Source organism: Hippocampus bargibanti, linkage group LG03, assembly GCF_051943395.1.
Source record: "Hippocampus bargibanti isolate YZ-2025 linkage group LG03, ASM5194339v1, whole genome shotgun sequence".
NCBI classification, from domain to species: domain Eukaryota; kingdom Metazoa; phylum Chordata; class Actinopteri; order Syngnathiformes; family Syngnathidae; genus Hippocampus; species Hippocampus bargibanti.
Genome location: NC_142736.1, coordinates 33326746 through 33347283, shown reverse-complemented (window position 1 = coordinate 33347283; position 20538 = coordinate 33326746). Strand labels below are relative to the sequence as shown.

The 20538-nt window shown below is 45.4% G+C and overlaps 1 protein-coding gene across 3 annotated transcripts; it reads left to right on the top strand.

Annotated features, from left to right (window-relative positions):
• Window positions 1-40: 40 nt before the first annotated feature.
• rbm26 (RNA binding motif protein 26) lies at window positions 41-14074 on the top strand. 3 transcript variants are annotated; one of them, XM_088993142.1, is made up of 24 exons: window positions 41-496; window positions 679-797; window positions 877-995; window positions 1170-1258; window positions 1345-1646; window positions 1732-2013; window positions 2081-2323; window positions 3049-3189; window positions 3287-3427; window positions 3780-3891; window positions 3960-4107; window positions 4977-5171; window positions 6556-6657; window positions 6739-6798; window positions 6867-6965; window positions 7499-7573; window positions 7638-7820; window positions 8441-8545; window positions 9369-9572; window positions 10314-10400; window positions 10477-10590; window positions 10808-11617; window positions 11687-12139; window positions 13508-14074. In XM_088993142.1, exons 1-22 carry the CDS (start codon window positions 438-440, stop codon window positions 10895-10897), a joined length of 3069 nt encoding a protein of 1022 aa, XP_088849268.1. In that variant the 5' UTR covers window positions 41-437; the 3' UTR covers window positions 10898-11617; window positions 11687-12139; window positions 13508-14074. The 3 variants fall into 3 exon arrangements, with proteins under 3 accessions (XP_088849268.1, XP_088849269.1, XP_088849267.1); XM_088993143.1 differs by having other exon boundaries at window positions 10808-12139; window positions 13516-14074; XM_088993141.1 differs by having other exon boundaries at window positions 10808-12139.
• The last annotated feature ends 6464 nt before the right edge of the window (window positions 14075-20538 follow it).

The following is a 20538-nucleotide window of genomic DNA, read 5'->3' as shown; positions in this document are numbered from 1 at the left end:
GTGTTCTTGAGTCGACATCTCATCTCGCGATAGCTGCCAACGAGATCAAAAGCGGAAGTAAATATTCGGACGGGCACGTTAGCTACCGAATGGTGTCAATGAAGGGAGACGTTCAGCGTGCGAATGACCCGCAATTTTTATCTAGTTCATTTTAATTCGAGTCTCGAGTGAGATTTCGTGGAAACGGTGAACATATAGGCGCACCCGAGTCGCGAATCCGTAACTATCACGTTACGGCGCCCGAAAGCACGTTTTGCGGCCTGCGACTTGGGCTAATTCAGTCAGCATTGTTGCCGCTGACTCGAGCTAACGGCGCGTTTAGCATCTTAGCATCATTAGCTTGAACCCAAGACGAAAGTGGCAAATGTTCACCGTCCATCGAGGCGAATAATCCGTCTGGTCAGTGGCGACGCAAAGCATTTCCGGCTGGATCTAAAATGATCGTTGAAAATCTGGATGCTTTGAAAACATGGCTGTCTGACACGCTCGAGCCCATGTAGGTACAAATGTTAGCTGTTAGCCGCAACTCACTTGACACTCGCTCCGAATGAGATTTTGCCACACAAACGCACGTTGACTTACTCCCTCTCATCGGTGGCATTTAAAGTCATCAAATGTTGAGCATTACCCCCGAGGATCTGCTTTGATTCAAGACTTGTGTTTGCTCTCCTATTTTAGCTGCGATGCAGACCCCTCGGCGCTCGCCAAGTATGTTGTTGCCCTGGTGAAGAAAGATAAAACCCAAAAAGAATTGAAAGCCTTGTGTATCGACCAGTTGGACGTGTTTCTCCAGAAAGGTAGCCATCGCTCTTGCATGAAAAATGTCAAGTAGCGTCTCGTCCGAGCTTCGTGTTTTTCATTCCGATTCTCTTGCAGAGACCCAGCAATTTGTGGACAAGTTGTTCGAAGCCATCGACAAAAAAAGCTATCTGCCTCCGATGGAAGCCCAAGGCGCCTTTGTCAAAGTGGAGAAAGAAGAGCAGAAAAAAGAAGAGGTCACCTTTTTTCCATCATGAAAATGGATACATTGTTTCTAATTGTACCGGATAAAAAGAGCCATCATTGTGCATTTTTCTGCCGAGCTAACTGCTAATTTAGAAAATGGTGACTTTTTTTTTAACCTGAGTTGTGATATTGGGCTAACCTGCATAGCTTTTGTTATTCTTCAGGCAAATCGAGAAGAAGAACGAGACAAAAAGTTCTCTCGACGAGTCAATAACAGCCCTCCGACGAGTTCCCGCTACAGTCGAGACAGCAGGTGCAAATGGTGTCATTTGTCCATTGTACAGGTACACAGTGCTCGCCGTGTCTCTACTCATTTCTTTTTGTGATCCAAATCATTAGGAGAGTAGATGATCGTAAACGAGAGGATCGTTCCAGGAAGAGGGACTATGACCGCAATCCACCCAGAAGGGACTCTTACCGCGATCGCTACAATCGGAGGAGGGGTCGCAGTCGCAGTTACAGTCGTAGCCGCAGCCGCAGTCGGAGCAAGGATCGCGCTCGAGACCGGGACCGTGATCGGGACAGGGAGAGAGATCGAGATCGAGAAAGGGAGAGAGATCGGGAGCGGGAACGGGATCGGGATCCAGCTCGAAGCGGGAGTCCCACTCACAGCCGAACTCGCTCAAGAAGCAGGAGTAGAGGTAGAATACGGATCGTTGGCAATGAGTGGGAATCAAATCGAGTCCGGTCCAACGTATTTCCATAGCCTGTCATCTTGCTTTCCAGAACGAGATCCCGGGAAGTTAAAGTATGAGCATGATCGAGCAGCGGACAGGCCGGAAGGCGGCGAGGCTTACGGCCCGGCCGTTCTGGCATCCACCGCCGCCGCCGCCACGCACTTCCCCGTGCCGGCATTGAGCAGCACCATCACGGTCATCGCGCCCACTCATCATCACAGCAACAACACCAGCGAGAGCTGGTCGGACTTCCGCGGTGAGCGGCCGCTAGATCGCGGCCCTTTCAGGGGGCCCCCTCCTCAGCCCAGGAAACGCTGCCGCGACTACGACGGTGAGCGCTCCCAAAGGATTTTTGGCGCTAGGCGATTTGGCTAACCGCGTCGCCGTCCGCCCTTCAGAGAAAGGCTTCTGCATGAGTGGCGACATGTGCCCCTTCGACCACGGAAGCGACCCGGTGGTGGTGGAGGATGTGGGCCTGCCCAGTATGATGCCCTTCCAAGCTCCGCCCATCCCCGCCGTGGACGGCCCTCCGCCTCCGGGCCTCCCGCCTCCGCCGCTGATGAACCCCGCGGGGCCTGTCAACCTGGGGCCTCCCGTGCCCCCGCCAGGCACTTTGCCGCCGAGCCTTCCGCCAGTCGCCGGTAACAATTGAAATTGTTTCCACAGGCTGTCCGACGTCATTTTGTTCGTTGTAGTTCCGCTTTCCTCTCGGTGGGCCCTTGTGAATTTGGGGAAGCCGTTAGCATGTTTCATCCCCTCCACATATGACATCTGGAGCGCACACTCAATCAATTCATGCAGTCAATCGGAATCACAAAGCCTTCAATAGTCCCACGATGGGGAAATTTGCAATCTACTGCGGCAAAATTGAAAGGCTGGGTGAAAAGATCAAAACAAGTATTCTACGGTGTATATCTATTTACGAGCTATTAGCTGGCTAGCTATTAGTTATGTTTTAGCTAGCTAGCTATTAGTTATCTATTGGCTAGCTAGCTAACATTTGAGTTATTCCGGGTTGAGTGAATGCTGGCGGAGGGGAGTCAAGTGGTGCATTCAGGTGGGCTCAGTTTTGTCGAGAACCCATTTTCAGTTGTAAACCGATGCATAAAAAAAGGCAACATTTTTGGTTGAGAACCGAGACGTTGGATAACCCAGCTTTGACCGGAAACTAGTTTTCCACTGCGAAGTCCAAAAATAAAGCCTTCTTGCGGTTGACCATTTGAAATGTTGGTTGGGACTGTAGCCAGCACCATGTCGTTTCACCAATTGGATTTGCTTTCACGGGTCGAATAAAATGAAGTGGCGGCTCTTGACTTTGCCACTTTTTTGTTGTTGTTTTTTTTTTTTCTTCTCCCTGGCCGTTCAGGACCGCCGCCGCCTCTTCCTCCGCTTCAAGCATCCGGCATGGACGCTCCTCCAAATTCCATCACGAGCGCCGTCCCCACCATTGTCACCTCCGGCATGCGCCCGTCGCTCCCCCAAATGCCGACGCCACTTTTCCCCTCCGGTATGGTCCGCGCGCGGCTCTCCCTGTCGCCTTTTTTTGCGGAACGGGCCGCTAACCCGCGGACATGCACTTTTCTTGTGGTCCACTCGGCGGCCAGACACGTATGACGGGGATGTGTACAACCCCGAGGCTCCCAGTATAACCAGTAGCTCCAGGCCCATGTACCGTCACCGGGTCAACGCCCAGAGGCCAAACCTGATTGGACTCACAATGGGGGATATGGACCATCCACCCAAAGGTAGGCCTCGTCCAACAAAACACACTTTCATTTGGGAAGATTGAAATAGAAGAATACCTCAGCTTACAAACTTAATTGGTTGCCAGAAAGTGTGTGGAAGGCCAAAGGTTTGTCTTCCAAACATTGATTTCCAATAAGAAAGCATTAAAAATGAGAATAATCCGTTTTGCAGCATTTTCTACAAAATGAGCCTGAATGCAGGCATTGATTACGTTGATTCTAATGTTTGGGTTTTCATTGCGGTTTCTGGAACGGATTATGGTGGCAAACCCCGATTTGACTGTACTTTTGTGTCTAATGTTCCGTTCCGTATCTGCGCCCGATACAACGGCTACCTTTTGTCCTCCCCCAGACAAGGTCCCGAACAACAGTATGAGAATCGTGATGGATTCTGGCTTGAGGAAGAGACCGGCGGCCGCTTTGCACGATGGAAGCATTCTCCACAAGAAACCTTGGTTTGACAGGTGAGATTTGCATCAATCGGGCTTCGAGAACAGAATGAGAGCATTCATTCATTCTTCTGGACCCTCAGACCAAACTACATGAAGGGCTACCACAGAAGAGGTCCCTTCAACTCGGCCAACACAAAGCTGCTTGTTCGCCAGATTCCTTCGGAACTCAACAACATCAGCAAACTCAATGAACATTTCAGCAAGTTCGGAACCATCGTCAACCTGCAGGTGAGCTCGCCTTTTCCTCTTGTTTCTTTCTTTTGTTTGGACGCTGTCTGCCGGTGCAAAGGTAAGTAAGCAATTCTCTCCACGGGCTAATATGTAACTTGCTTGCGGCGGCTGTCAAAAATTGACAGCGGTAGAATGGTGATGTCACTCGTTTCGCTTTGCCTCGTGGACTTTCAAGTCTTTTTAGATTTTTACGGGTTCACCGTTTCTGGCGTACCTTGAGACCTCAGCTCACCAACTCAATTGGTTCCCAGAAAATGTGCGCAAGGCAAAAAGATTGTCTGCTGAACATTTATTTCCCATGAGAAACAATTAAAAGTGCAAATAATCCGTTACCAGGTCGCCATAAAACCCGAGTGAAGTTGCCGTGCTTTTTTGGCGATAATACCCTCACTCACACGGTCCCCTGCTAGCTGCTTTTCGTTCATCCAAATCAACCTCTTCTATTGCCTGAGACCGTTGCTTAGACAACACAGAATCACCCCCGGCCCCACGTAGCCATGGTCGATTTAACGTACTGTTACTGGGACGCTAAGTCACACAAACGCACACCTTGTTTGTGTTTTTGGTCCGCCATCCACCGTGGCGCTTTGTGGTTTGGTTCGTCCGCCGAAAACTAGTTTGTCTGCCAAGATTATATTCTGGCGAATGGAATGTTCGTATGGCAAAAAGCTGGTGAGCTAAAGCGTTGGTAAGCCGAGGTATCACCGCATTTACATTTCCGGTTACAAGAGAAAGTACGTGGACCATTTGGAATTCCCCGAATATGAAGGGATTTATTTTGAAGGAATGCAAAATACCCCAAACCATCATTTCAGGGTGTATCAAAATGAGCGTGTTTATTTGATTGTATTGACTTTTTTTCATAGGTGGCTTATCAGAATGACCCGGAGGGTGCGCTGATCCAGTTTGCGTCCCCGGACGAGGCCCGGCGGGCCATCCAAAGCACGGAGGCCGTCCTCAACAACCGCTTCATTCGGGTTCACTGGTTCCGGGAGAACGCCAGTGATGGACTGGGCCAGGGGCCGCCTCACGGACAGCATTTGCAACCGCAGCCAGGATTGGTAAACGTCATCAATTCATTCACTGATTTATTTAGTCGTTAACATTTTACTTTGTTGATTAACTCCTTCACTGCCAGACGTGTGCAAAAATGTGTCCGCTCCAGTTTTTGTCATTGTCACTCAAATTCCACGGCACACAGAAGAATGACTTTTAGGACGACATAAACATTCAATACAGCGTTAGAAACCTTCGACCCTCTTCTTTCATTCGGAAAAAAAGAGTTCATTCCTAAATGACATGGGTCTGGAATTATAGGAGCTTGAAATGGGGGCGGCTGCCCAAAATACAATGCAATACATACATATTGGTTTATCAGAATCAGAAAAGCTTTATTTGTCCCACAATGGGGAAATTTGCAGTCCACAGCCGCAATTTGAAAGGGGATGAAAGGTTAGAAAACAAGATATTCTAAGCATAACAAAATAAAAATATCAACTGTATACTGTGCAAATGTAAATGTGCAAAACCGTTTCATAAAATAAAGTATCAAGAAAGGCATATTGATATATTGCATCAACCCATATTTACAAGTGTCCGGTTTTTTTCTTTTTCCACATGTGCTGGCGCGTGTGGCTGCCGCAGCTCACCCACAGAAAAACTTATTCTGTGACTGTAAAGTGACTTTGAGAGTTTTTAAAGGCGCTTAGAAATCAAATGGATTATTGTGATGATTATTATTTAACAACAGCTGAAACTGGAACAAAGCGCTAACATGGAAAAAATAAAAATTCTGCCCCCTTGTGGAAAAGAAAAAAACATTGCCAGAGGCCATGGCCAGCACTTTATCAACACCCAAGCATGAAAAAAAACCAAACCCGAGTAAATTCTGGAATGGCGCCCTATGTCATGTTTTCAAATCCTGGATACATTCCTGAATGACAGTGAATGAGTTAATGTCTTCTATTTTTCTCATCGCTATTAGGATACATTGTCAGCTTAGTTTTGGATTGGATTAGCCTTTTATTAGTCTCGCAATGGAGAAATTGACATTTCACAGCAGCAAAGTGATGAAAGGAAAGGAAGAAGTAGAAAAACAAAATACAGGAGCTGCTGCAAAGTCAAAACAAAAAGTAAACACTCAACACAAAAGACAGTCATTCAATTTAGGCCCTTTCTTTGTTGTATGAAGCAGTTGAGGATGAAAGTGTCCTTTTCACCAGCCGATCAGGGACGTCATGCTAAAATGTGCACGTCAGCTCTAAGCTAAATGTTGAGCCATCACATCTGTTGACAAAAAGAGATTGTCGCTCGTCTCCCGTCCCACGTCAATCCGCTTCAAATCCAAGCCATCACTTCCTGCATTCCTCCATCTTGTCGCTGATATTGAGAACCTTCCACTCGTGTTTGCGGAGAGCATTTATTGCAATCTCTTTGAACATTCAGCCGCCCGGCGCGACTTTGTCGAAGCAGTCGGTGAAAGATCGCCTTGGGCCTTTTCTCCCTGCCAACTCGGAGCCTTCACACAACTCCGGCGTGGCTTCCCAGGTGGGTGTCTGCGGGTCGCCGGAGCGCTGCCGGGCAAAAAGCTAGCCTTTGCATTAATATGTCGCGTGTCGCGCACTTTAGAACCCCGCCAAAATGGCAGCGAAGGAGCAGGTGGCTTTCCCCGGCAAAGCCGTCGACAAGGCGAGTGTGGGCCGATTCCGTCCTTCCCTCGCCTTCTGTTTTTGTAATCGCGCTTGACTCCCTTTCAGGTGTTTTCAACTTCGGCGGGCCTTTCAAAGACGGTGTACAATCTCGCGGCCTTGAAAGCCGTGCCAAAAAACACCAACGACTCTCTGAAGAAGAAACAGGTGAGACGGGAAGCGGAAATTCCCAATCAACCGCCGACAAATTGCAAGAAATGCTCACGGACGATTGGTTGCGCTCGTCCACACAATTTGCCGATGTCCCATCGCCGCTTGCTCGGACACTGTGAAGAAAGACGGGAAGATTGTCTTTGAGTGCCGCTAGGGGACGCGGCCCAACATCTGCAGCCCTCTAGCGAGCTATTCATTGACAGTAGATGCAAATTGAAGTGATACATTCGTAAAACGGTCTTCTTGATTTCAATACTACGTCCCAAGCACCGACATCCATAAAATAACAAACGTAGATATTTTAATTGGTTGTACTTTCCATGAACTGATAGCTTTGTAACCTGGCTAACGACCTCTTCCTGTGGAGGAGTTAACTAACCAAATCGTAAATTAGTCCATCTGCTACATGAAGATGACAGTTTAACAGGCCGTGTCTGTCCACCTCACATTTTCTGCACTTCCATTGTGGGCCTTGTAAGCATGAAACTTTGAAATATGATGACTTGTATTCTCTATCATTTCCCCAGGAAGCCCTAAAGCTGCAGCAAGATGTGCGCAAGAAAAAGCAAGAAATCCTGGAGAAGCACATCGAAACTCAGAAGGTAAAAAAAATGTTCTGGGTGATTGGGCTTGGCCGTGGTTGGATTAACGCCGCTTTGTGCGCAGCTCCTCATCTCCAAACTTGAGAAAAACAAAAGCATGAAAGCGGAGGATAAAGCCAAAGTCATGGAAACGTTGGGCGCCTTAACCAAGAGTATCAGCAAACTACAAGAGGAGATCAAAGGCATCCCAAACAGCGGCGGCAACGTCGGCGGCAACCTCGCGCACGCACTCAAGAGCAAGGCCCAGGTCACATTTTGCCTATCGAGATCACACGCGTTCAGCTCTCAATAATACATCATCATCAAACGCCTTTCAAAATCCTCACGGTCACTTTACAGTCACGGGAGATGTTAGATCTCTTAGCGTAACCATCGCTAGCATGTTAGCATTCGACCTACCAGTGGCAGCCACGCGTGCCAGCGTTCGCTCAAACAGGAAGTAACTCAAATCGATAGGAAGTTAGCTAGATAGCTAATAATAAGCATCAATCATTTCTAAGCGCCTTTCAAAACTCTCGCGGTCACTTTACAGTCACAGGATAAGTTTGATATGTTAGCGTCGCCATCCCTGGCACAATGTAGACATTTTCGTTGTTATTATGTGGGTGTGATTATTCATTTGAGGGAATTCCCAGCTATGTTTGTTGTTTGCACAAGGGCCTCATAGCAGAGAGGTGCGGCATTCACTTTTGAAAGCCCGAACGATTGTTCGTCGACATGTGGCTCCGCCATGGGCTGGCAAGCGGTTCAGGGTGTCCTTCGCCTACTGTCCGAAGACGGCTGGGATAGGCGCCAGCACACCCGGGATGATTCAGAAAATGGATATCTTGGCTTTCTGTGAACGATCAAAGCTCATGTACCCCCCAGGCTCAGAAAGAACTGCTGGATACAGAGCTGGACCTGTACAAGAAGACTCAAGCCGGGGAGGACACTGCTTTGTTGAAGATCAAGTATACTCAGCTGCAGATCGAGGTACTTCTCAATCTCATCACTTTGACAACGTAGCCCCCAAGGCAAACACGGCACCTAAGTGGGGCGGGTTCTTGCGCATGGCGCCACTCATTCTTTATCCTTTCTCGCCACCTGGGGTGTCGTCAAATCATTGACATATCCAGAGAAACGCCCCAAACATGCAGAATCAAGCAGAAAAAAATAGATCAATAAAAAGCAGCGCGCCGCCAAATTTAACCATCTCGTTGATGTACAGTAAAGTCTGGTTATATCGATATCGGATATATCGATAGTCCCGGTTATATCGATACTATTTCTATGCACGCACGGAGAAAATTACATGCAAACAGGGTCGGATATATCGATAGTCCCGGTTATAGCGATATTTTTTCGGACTCCCTTGAATATCGATATAACGAGACTTTACTGTATTTATTTATTTGTGTATCTAATTGTTCATTTGTGTACTTATTCACTTATCACTTGAGTACTTATTAATGAATTTTTTTAAATTCACAATTAATTTGTTGACTTGATTGGCACTGATTGGCTAGCTAATTGCCAAATCGGAGTCTTCTTTTTTTTCATTGGGCGGCCATTTTGTATACCGCAATCATTTATGATGCTATTTGGGGGGGGGGGGGGGCGACAGATAATCAATCAGAATCAGAAAACCTTTATTCGTCCCACAATGGGGACATTTGCAGCCCACAGCAGCAATTAATTAAGCGATAAAAATAAATTGTGAATATTTCACAAATTTTCCCAGAGGATGCGATATTTCCATACAAGTTCATTTTGTAATTTCACCAAATGATTTTTTTTGTATTTTATTTTGGTCCAGGCTGCTAAAAGGGGACTGCTGACTCCGGGCCGAGGTCGCGGGGGGTCAGCCCGAGGACGCGGCGCCCTGAGGGCCCGCGGCAGAGGCGCCCGAGGACGGGGGCGAGGCCTTCCGCTGCACGCCGTTGTGGACCATCGACCGAGAGCTCTGGAGATTTCCGCTTTCACCGAGCTGGAGCGGGTGGACCTGCTGCCACATTTTGCCGTAAGTCTGCCCGCCAGGCCGCGCTCGCTCCAGTCCGGCACATGACCATTGTGTTTACCACTGAATTGCTCTCAAATGACCGTATTTACCGCTGCCTAAGGAGGGTGCGCGCAGCCTTTCTTTTCTTCCAAAGATGACCCTGTCTGAGCCTTATCAAGTGTGGACGACAAAGCCTCTCCTGTGGCATGCCTTCAACAATTGAAAGCTTTGATCTCTTTATAGATTATTTGTGATGAATTGAAAGTCCGGTGTGCCTTCTACAGGGAAAAAGTATGAACAGACACCATTTATTGGGGGTGCGCCTTGTAAAGCGGAGAATAAGGTGGCATGTTTTCTGATCGAGCGACATAAAAGGCTTTTGGGTGCGCCTTATACAGCGGAAAATACAGTCCTTCATTGTATTCATTGTATTTGAAGAGCCGTGGCTATGCCTGTGATGTATACCGACTGACCCGTTGTTCTTCCTCAAAGCAAATCATTGCTTTGGTTCTACTCTGCGGCTAAATTCATTTGTGAGAATCAGAATCAGAATACCTCTATTCGTCCCACAATGGGGAAATTTGCAGTCCACAGCAGCAATTGAAAAGGGATGGAGTTGGGGTGGGGTGAAAGGATAGAAAACAAATTGGCACGGTAGCATCACGATTGCAGCTTATCTGCTTTTTCAATCGCGGCAAGTCGCGCAGCGCGGCGCAGAATGGATGTCAAAATGACCAATCTTCCACGTTGCCAATGTTGAAGCAATTTGGAGAAATCGAAGATTGCCATCTTGACGAAAGCAGCTTGTCGGCGGTCATCACTTACAGGACGAGGGCAGAGGCTGAGCAGGTGAGCGGCCTTTGGATTCTTGTCGGGATGCGCAAGGCCACAACCGTTCATGGCCTGCCTTTTTGCTCCAATGCAGGCCGCCCGCCACGGCGTCAAGTTGAACAACAGGTATTTGCGCCTGGCCTGGCATAAGCCTGTCATGACGCTCAATCCCGCCGATGCCAACCAGGCTGAGCCGGAGGACGATGAGGTTTGGCCCGTTACCCATTTGGCGCCTCATTATGATGATGATGATGATTCTGCATGAAATTGAGCAAAGTCGCTCTTAATGGCGTAATAGCAGCATGTAGCACCAGAGGGAGCCAGTGTTTGACTCTTCGTCAAGCACATGTGCATCAAACTAATTTCTGAAGAATGGCCACGTATTGATTGATTGACAGCCTTTTTCAATGTCCTTTTCTCTCCAGTACCCCGAAGAGTCACTGAGCGACGACGCCTTGCTGCAGGACGACGACGAAGAGGAAGACGACAACGAACCTCGCTCCTGGCGCAGATGAAGACCTGTTCTTTTACAGCCCGTTGCGAGCGTGACCGCATGGCCGTCAATGTATTTATTTTCATCTGACGAGATTTCACCTCTGGCTTGACGTCGCCCGGAAGAAAACAAACAAAACAGGCGACTTAACTTGGATTGATTTTTAGGAGGTGTTATTCCAGATGCAACTTTTTTTTTGTTTGTTTTAAATGCTCTTAATGTCGTTTTTTTTTTTCTTCTTTTGTATGATGGATGACTAGTTTGTCTGGACACGTGACAGCGTGCTGCTGCTGCTGATTCATCCCCTTGAGAGAACAAATCCTGTATTAGCCTTTAACAAAATGGCAGACGAAAAAATGTTGCAAAATTGCTTGGTTGAAAGCTTACGTGTAAATATTTTATGTCTGGGGTTGAGATAATTTGGACGAAAGTTTACTTTCTCAGTTATTTGCTTTCACTTTGAATTGTCGGGAAAACAAACAAAAGAAAAAAAACAATAAAGAATTGAAATGGTCAGAAAAGACTGCCCAAAAAAATAATTTGGAAAAAAAGTGGAGGCAGTTCGACACGCTTTACGAGTTAAATGCTGTTGTTGACCATTTAAAAAAAAAAAAAAAAAAATCACCTAAAGAGTAAAGTTCCCGGACAAAAAAAACAAAAGAGAAACGGTTCATCTAAAGAGTCAAGTTCCCCAAGAGTTGGTGTCAAGTCAGCCGCAAGATGTCAATCATTTTAGTCCGAGGTAAGAATCCATCCAATATGTCTGCAATCTTTCCAATGGAATCCTAAAAAAAGTCTCTTTTTGTTGCAGATGAAGAAAATACCAAACTTATCCTTGTATATACGGAATCTGTTTGAGTAAAGACATCTATTTACTTATGAATGTCCTTGACTGGTGGCCATTTTGTGTCCTCATCCAAACTATGAAAAGACATCATCGTCGTCATCAGAACCTCCAGCGACAAGATAAGTGCTATTGAATGAAAAAGTGGCGTTCGCCTTGAAAACTTGCAAAATAGAAGGCATTGCACAATGTTGCACTATTTTGATGTTTCAAGTCAGCTTTTCCGCGTGGCGGAGTGGCCTTTCCACCCAGAGTTGTCTCCTCCACTTAGTATTTGACATTTGATTGACCCGATGAAGACTTTTGCTTTCTTTGACTTGTCCAGGCTGACAAGACGCACAAAGCGCGCGGCCATCTTTTCCTACCTTCTTGACTGGATGATGACTTCCGAATCAGAATCAGAATCATCTTTATTGCCAAGTATGTGCAACACACAAGGAATTTGTTTCCGGTAGAACACGCTGCACTAGTATCGTCGTCCAAAAAACTGCTAAGTGGCACTATACAGTTCCATTTTGGGCGTGATAAAAAAAAAAAAAAAGGTTTGGGGGTCACTTTTAAGGGTCCAAGACATTTGAATTGACAGGCTGAAGAAGCGCATCTGTCATGTAACTTGGATGCCCATTCAAATGAATTGGATTGCCAATAATTAATCTGCTCCATATATGATATCAGTGAAAAGTGATCAACTTTTTCTCGTCTTTTTTTTTTTTTTTACAAAATACAGTCAAACCTTGTTTTTTGACCATAATCGGTTCCAGAAACCTATTTGGAACCGAAACCTTTCCCATTATAAAGCGCTATCTAAAGCAATCTGTATGTATTGCATTGTATTTTGAACAGCTGCCCTCATTTCAAGCTCATATAATTCCAGACCCATATCATTTAGGAATGAACTCTTTTTTTCTGAATGAAAGACGACAGTCTGAGGTTTCTAACGCTGCATTGAATGTTGATGTCGTCCTAAAAGTCATTCTTCTGATGAAAGAAGAGAGTTTTTGACGGACGCTGCATTGAATGTTGACGTTGTGGAAAAAGTCCCTATTTTGCCGGTCCTGGAATTTGCGTGACAATGACAAAAACCCTGGCACTGGAGCGGACACATTTTTGCACATTGTCTGGCAGTGAATGAGTTCAAGACAAAGAAATGTTGACATCAGATTCAACCGCAAAAACACGCCGTTTGCTTCATTGTCTGTCCACGGATCGAGAGAGGCACACCATTTTGTTTTTGAAACTCCAAAAGCTCGTCTTCCGTTCCAAAATGGAAAGAGGACGAGTGACAGCAGCTTATGTTTGTCCACCCGCTGTTATGTTTGTTTCCTGCGCTAACTTTTGTTATGCCATGTGACCTACGCGGACGCCCTCCAATTCTTGGAGAGGAGAGTACAAGTCAAGCAAATGGAGGGTTCTCGGCTGGACCCCCCTTGGACCCCCCCCGGTGCCTGTCTGGCTTGCCCGTCTAATTGTGAGCAATCGATGCCATTTGCGCGGCTCCAATTTGGGCTCTTCATCATTGAAGCTTTGGGCGTGCGGCTGGCCTCCTCCTTGCGTCTCAGTGAGGGGGCGTTGACGGCCGCCAAACCTTTGCATGCGCCACACAAAGGAAAGGAAAGGAAAGGAAAACATTGCACGTTTTTACATTTGTGTGTTTGTTTACATCCTACTTTATTTAGTGAATTAGGATCATTTTGAATACACAACTTGATGTATTTATTGATCTAGCCATTTATGTGCCCATTTTTTTCTTGGTTTATTTCTTTGTTGATGTCCAAACCTTGATTCAAGCATGTAAGGAACGTGAAGGTGGTGTTTTGCTGATGGAAGCAACAACAACAGCAGGCGCCTTGGATTCAAGATGGCTGCTCGGACGACGCTTGCCTTCCATCAAGAATCCCAATGTGAAGGAAGGCTCACGTGCTTGGACCAGAGTGAGTTCCAGACCGGGGAGGTCCCACTTTAGGGCCGCTTCTTTGTTTTCCACCCTCCAAATTGTGGTTCTTGAAAGTGGTCACCAACAAGGTGAGGGTGGGCGGTGGCGGACATGGAGGGACGACGCCCAAGTGTTGAACTTTGGCGCCGTTGCGGATGTGCTCTCCTTCTCGCGTGCAGGAGGCCCCTCCCTCGTGATCATCTACAATGAACAAAAACAAAGAGACGTGCAAAGTAGCCCGTGATATGTTTACAAAATATGCTTAGAATAATAATGATGAATTAGCAAAGCTATACTCACCATTTGATGACAATGCTCTGATCTTAGCGTGAAATGGGCATCTCTTGTGATCTTATGACTGTCCACGTCTTTTCTTATTTTATATGTGAAAGCGCGATATAAATATGCATTGTATTGCGTGATTTACATTATTTAATAATTCTTCTTTTCCTTTCGGCTTTTTCAAGAGGTCGCCACAGCAAATGGCTGTCCTCCATAATAATATAAAAGCAATAAATCTAAACCTCACCTAATGTGCAAAAACACTAGTAATAAAACAAAAGAGAAAAAGTGATCCTGTGACTTTAAAGTGACAGAGTTTTGAAAGTTGCTGAGAAATCAAATTATTATTATTATTATTGTTCTGAAAAAAACTAACCATATTAATCCTCATCTTCATACAAAGTATGGTTATTATTAATGACATTATTAAAATTTTATATTGAACCCTTTTTATTGATAATGTAATAATTGTAAAAATAACAAGATTTTTTATTAATAATATTTCATTATTATTTCATTAATATTGTTGGCCATCTTTAACTTTTTAAATAATGATGAATTAATATTATTAATATAAAAGTAATGAATCCAAACATCACTTAATGTGCCAAAACACGAGTAATAAAAAATAATTGTAGTTATCCTCATCATCATACAATGTATGATGATGATTATTATTAATTACATTATTAAATTATTATCTTGAACCTTTTTAATGAGAATGTAATAATTGTAAAAATAACGATTCATTTTATTAATAATAATTCATATTGTTAAATGGCCATCTTTAACCTTTTAAATGATAATCATAATAATTTTATTATTATATTGTTATCATTATTTATTATTTTAGTAGTAGTATTGAATTTTAATTTTGACTTTTACTTGAACTTTGACTTTTGTATTTGTATGATTTATATTTCCAGTTGGTCATGTGCCAATGACATCACCGACATGCGCCGAATCATAATAATAACAATAAATAGTATTTCTAAGCACCTTTCAAAACTATCAAGAACACTTTACAGGATAAGAACTTTTTCTTTTTTGTGCGTGTGAGCAGCGGTAGCCATTCGCGCCAGCGTTCACTCTACCCGAAAGTAAGACGGCAGCATGTCTGCTGTCGCCGCGGCGACCGCGACGAGGGCGTGCTTTGGAGCGCTAAGGTGCTTGTGCAGCAGTTGCCGGGCCGCGGCTGCTTCCCGTCGCATTGATCGCTCGCGTGATTTGCAACATGGCGTCCGACGCAGCGTGACAGCTTGTTACTGAGGTTAAAGATGGCAATTTCATTATCTGTCAGAGGTCGCGCTCAATCCTGACCTTTGACCTCTGGCCACAGAACCATCTGATTGGTGACAAGCGAGCGTCTCCGAGAATGTGTGCCGGATAACCAAAGTAGCGAACGTAGCCCATGCACCTACCTACTCTCGATTCAAAGAATACAACATAAACCATCAATCTGCTTCACAAAAGCTGCTTCACTCATTCACAAATTATTGAAAATATCACGTCGAGCACATTTTTTTCTTCAGGTTTGTTTTTTTTCCTTGCTTGGGTGCCGATAAAGCGCTGGCTAGATCTCTGGCACACCACAAGGGGGCAGCACTTCCCATTTTTCCATGTTAGCGCTTTGTTCTAGCGACAGCTGTTGTTCAAGTGCTATATAAACCAGTATGTATGTAGTATTTAGCTATCTATTCGCTAGCTATCTATATGAGTTACTTCCAGGTTGAGTGAATGCTGGCGCGTGTGGCTGCCGCTGCTCACCTGCAGAACAAAACGATCCTGTGACTGTGAAGTGACCTTGAAAGGCGCTTAGAAATGAAATGTATTGTTATTATTATTATTATTATTATTACTACTGCGTTGTATTTTGGACATCTGCCCTCATTTCAAGCGCATATAACTCCAGACCCATATCATTTAGGAATTAACTTTTTTTTCTGATGAAAGAAGAGTTTTCTTATGCGGCATTGAATGTTTATGTATTCCTAAAACTCAATATTGTGTGGGGCCTGGAATTCGAGTGACAATGACAAAAACCTTGGCATTGGAGTGGCCACGGCCAGCGCTTTATTGGCACCCGACCATGAAAAACTACCTAGCTAGCTAATTATTTGCTATCTATTCACTATCTAACTAGCTGGCTGGCTACCTTGCTAGTTATCTATTTGCTATCTAACTAGCTGACTCGCTACCTAGCTAGCTATCTATTTGCTATCTAACTAGCTAACTGGCTACCTAGCTAGCTAGCTATTTGCTATGTATTGGCTATCTAACTATCTATCTATCTATTTCAGTTATTCCGGGTTGAGTGAAGACTGGCGCGTGTGGCTGCCGCTGCTCACCTGCAGAAAAACTGATCCTGTGACTGTAAAGTGACCTTGAGAATTTTGAATGGCCCTTAGAAATGACGTGTATGATTATTATGATTAAAAAAGAAAACCCGAAGCTACGTTCTATCTTCAATTGGCGAATGGATGAGTGAATCTTTCCAGAGGTGGATGTGAGCGCGACCGCATCGAAAGGACGAGGTAGTTGACGCCGTGTCATGGTGGGCCCAGGATGTCTTGCAGCAAGCCCCGCCCCCTATGCAAATGATGTCCAAATATGTAGGCAAGGTCCAGGCGGCGTAATGGCCGCCGCTCGCCGCCTCCTCCTCCTCGTCCTCATTAAGAGATCTGCTTGCTTTATGATGCGAATAAGTCACGGCTGGCTTGTTATGAGCCTCCAGGTTCCTGTTTGGCCTGCAAGATGTGTGACGCTCAATTAGACGGCCTGGCGGCGGGCGGGCGGATCGGCGCGAACCCTCGGCGCCGTCCGCGTCGCCTCCGTGCCGTGCGCGCCCGTTTGTGTGTTTTGAAGACAGGGATCAAAAGATCAATGGTAATACGCTGCTAGCGAGCTGACCTCTCATGTAATAAAGGCGGCGCGCTTCACCCTGGGGGCCGATTGGGCGCCAAACACACCCGCTATCTTTAAATTAGCCCAGTGCCGCGGCCCGCGGGTAATTGCATTAGTTTATCAATGTTCCCCGCAATTTATTAGTTGGCGTGGCGATGCTAGCTAGCGAGCGCGGTCCTAACGTCCACCGTGAGGCCACAGGGAATATGGGAGGCCGCAAATCAACAAGAAGAAGAAGAAAACAGAAAAGAGTGACATCACTTTTTAGCCACATACCTTTAGGTTAGAATATTAGCAGCTAACAGTTACCTTTTAACAATTTTGAACAGAATGAAATATTGACCTTATTGCGCAAGGTTTTCACCGTTCGCTGTGTGAGGGATGAGCAAAGAGAAAAAGCCGGCAGCTTGCTCACAGATATTTGATCTCATACACAATTGTGGCTCTCAGCTCCTTGACTTGACGCACAAGAAATTATTTGCGTGCCCTCAAATCAGTCACAGAGACAAAAGATGGCAACTGAGACTGAGAGCCCAGACGGTTTGTGAAGTTGCGTCCTGCCGACTCAGTGTTTGGTCACTTGCTGGACAACGCTGGACGTCTGCGTTGTCCAGCGTTTGGCCATCTTGTCACGTCACGCTTCCTTTGTGTTAGCTAGCCGGCTATTTCTCCAACCAACAATAGCTCTTTGCTCTTGTTTTACAAGTAAAGCAATATTTAGACTGATTAAACCTCATATTTTAATATTTATCTTGAGCTATGGCTCAATAAATGTATCTATTTCCTTCAATATGTCCGGGTTGATACGATCGCGACTCTCCGTTAGCCTTTCGAATCGCGCCACGTCCGTGTGGGAATCAAGTGAAACTTTGAAAGGTCGTCTCCAAATTGGAATCAGATACTGATGCGTTTTATTGATCACAACAGTTGATCATGTTTATTTCACTTTATAAAACATTATGGAGTTGAAAGAGGTGAAAATATATATACAATCTATCTATCTATCTATCTATCTATCTATCTATCTATCTATCTATATCTCTATCTCGGTAGGTAGGTAGCTAGCGAGGGAGCTACCTTATAAACAAATCTATCTATATGTACATATAAATCAATGTATATGTATATACAATATATGTATATGTGTGTATATATATCCGAATCAGAAATATATATACACGTATATGTATATACAGTAAAGTCTCGTTATATCGATAGTCAAGGGAGTCCGTAAAAATATCGATATAACCGGGACTATCGATATATCCGATCCTGTGCCGAACTGCATTAAACAAAAGCCGCCAAAAGAGGGCAGCCAAGCGCCATATAAGAAACGGAGCTGGCCATTAGCTCCCTTTTTTTGGGGGTGAGAGATGTTCCCCCAATGTTGCCTCAAAATGGCACATATAATTCTTTAATGATTGTAAACATGTATGCTTTAATCTTCAGAACTACAGTGTATTTGAAACATATTCATAACTGGATGTGTAACAAGAAAGCATATTATCCATTGTTTGGATTCACAAGCAATGCAAGACGTCTTGGCGTGAAGTCATTTTTATTTGCATTTGAATAAAAAGTGACATCGGCTGTCCTTTACTACACAGTATGGAATGTTAATAATTTTCAAAATCATCGCGCTTCAGCAGACCAAACAAGAAACATGAATCGGCACTGGATGATCGTGCCAGGTGTCCTTTAAGTGTCATTGATTATAACGACCAGCACCTGCGAGGCTGCCGACAGGGCTGACGTCGCTACCCGCTGTTCGCCAATCTGATCGGGACGACCAGCACCTGTGCAGGTGCAGGCGGGGCCGACAGCGCCCCCCGTTGGTCGCCAACCAGATCATGACACATTTGAATAAAAAGTGACATCGGCTGTCCTTTAATACACAGTATGGAATGTTAATAATTTTCAAAATCATCGCGCTTCAGCAGACAAAACAAGAAACATTGTTGCATTCCTATACAGTACAGTGGGCATGTACATAACACAACAGGGAAAGTGCAACGCTTACATCTTACTGTATTATGTATACAATTTAAAAAAGTCATCAATCTTCTTCTGCTTCCCATTTTTACCTTTTAACACAAACACTTCAATCTCGTCTGCTACACACGAGCTAGCGTCTGAAAATGAAAATGGCTCTGCTACACGGGTCCTGGGCACGTAACCAAGTCACCTGACCAAGTCGACCAATGGCGCGACTGATGGCGTGACACGTAACCGAGACACGTGACCAAGTCGACCAATGGCGCGACCGATGGCGTGTCACGTGACAAAGTCACACGGCCAAGTCGACCAATAGCGCGACCGATGGCGGCTCATGTGACCAAGTCGACCAATGGCGCGACCGGTGGCGGCTCACGTAACAAGACACGTGACCAAGTTGACCAATGGCGCGACGGATATATCGATATAAACAACAAAAATGGCCGGCGGGGGATGAAAAGGAGCACCGTAATAACCGGATTATTGTAATAACCGGGTATCGTACTAAACGGTACTAATTATACATAAAAAGACTAGAAATGTGCAAGGGAAATGAAAATAGTATCGTAATAAGCGGTACTATGGATATAACGAGACTTTACTGTATATTTAAATGTATGTATATGTGTGTGTGTGGGAATATCTCGTCTTTCCTCCCGTGCGTTGCCGTTGTGTCGGAGGGTTCTGGCAGAGCCGTCGCCATTGCTTGATGGATGAAAGGTCACCTTGCAAGGTGTCAACGCTGCGCTCGATCAATCCTTTGCAATGTTTCCTGCTTGTTAACGCGCAGATTGGAACACAACGCGACTGACTTTCCCGCATTCTTTGTCATTGGGCCAGCCTTCCCCCCCCCCTCTCTCTCTCTGCCGCCATCTTTCACGCCGCTTCCGCCATTTTCTGCATTCCGCCATCTCCCGCCGCTTAATTAAAGCATGTATTATTCACGGCGCCGTATCTTTCTTGTCGGCGTCCGTATGAGCGCAACGTGACATTTTCAATTGTTTGGCTGCGCTTTGAAAGTGCGCCGTGTCATCGGCGAGACGGCGAGCTCGTAGCGCCACTTCCCGCCGGACGGGCGCTCGAGTCGCGAAGGCCGGCGTCCCGTTTTGGCCCAAAGCGAATGAACGTGAAAATGGCTCCGTTTGGCGCAATGGCGGCTTCATAAAAAGCGCCGCCGCCGCCCGCGCTCCTGGGAGAGCGCACTTTAGCGCTTAGCGTCTTTTGCTAACGTTTCCCACCACGAGCCATGAAAGCGGCCGATTGAAGAGCGGTGGGATTCTCAGCTTTCAGAGATGGCCTTCTCCCTTGCGCGATTTTTAGTTGCATTGAGCAAGCGTTTGAGCACGACACCCCCACCTCGGCGGCTGCAGTTTCTTGACTTTGATTTATTTGATGGACAAAAATAGCGCCTAGAGAAGGAGTTCATTTATTTGTTTATTGGACACATCAACATATACAGTCGAAAAATGGACACAAAGTAACGTCAAATAAAACAGTCATCATAGATCACAATTCAAAGGAGCAGCAAGAAAATGTATCTCGTCTTACCCCTCGCTGCGTATTATTATATCAATCAATATTTTTTTTCAACTCAAAATGGTGCCTTTACACCAGCTCCTATATTTTGTTCTTTTACTTTTTTTCATGATTATTATTATTTCCTCTTCCTCTGGTGCTGTAAATTATGAATTTCTCCACTGTGAGA

Excerpts from the sequence above, each read along its gene's own strand:
- rbm26 (XM_088993142.1), top strand. The coding sequence starts at position 438 with ATGATCGTTGAAAATCTGGATGCTTTGAAAACATGGCTGTCTGACACG. Across the intron at positions 9,573-10,313 it reads ACCTGCTGCCACATTTTGCC|CAATTTGGAGAAATCGAAGA; the intron begins GTAAGTCTGCCC and ends CCAATGTTGAAG. Across the intron at positions 10,591-10,807 it reads CTGAGCCGGAGGACGATGAG|TACCCCGAAGAGTCACTGAG; the intron begins GTTTGGCCCGTT and ends TTTTCTCTCCAG.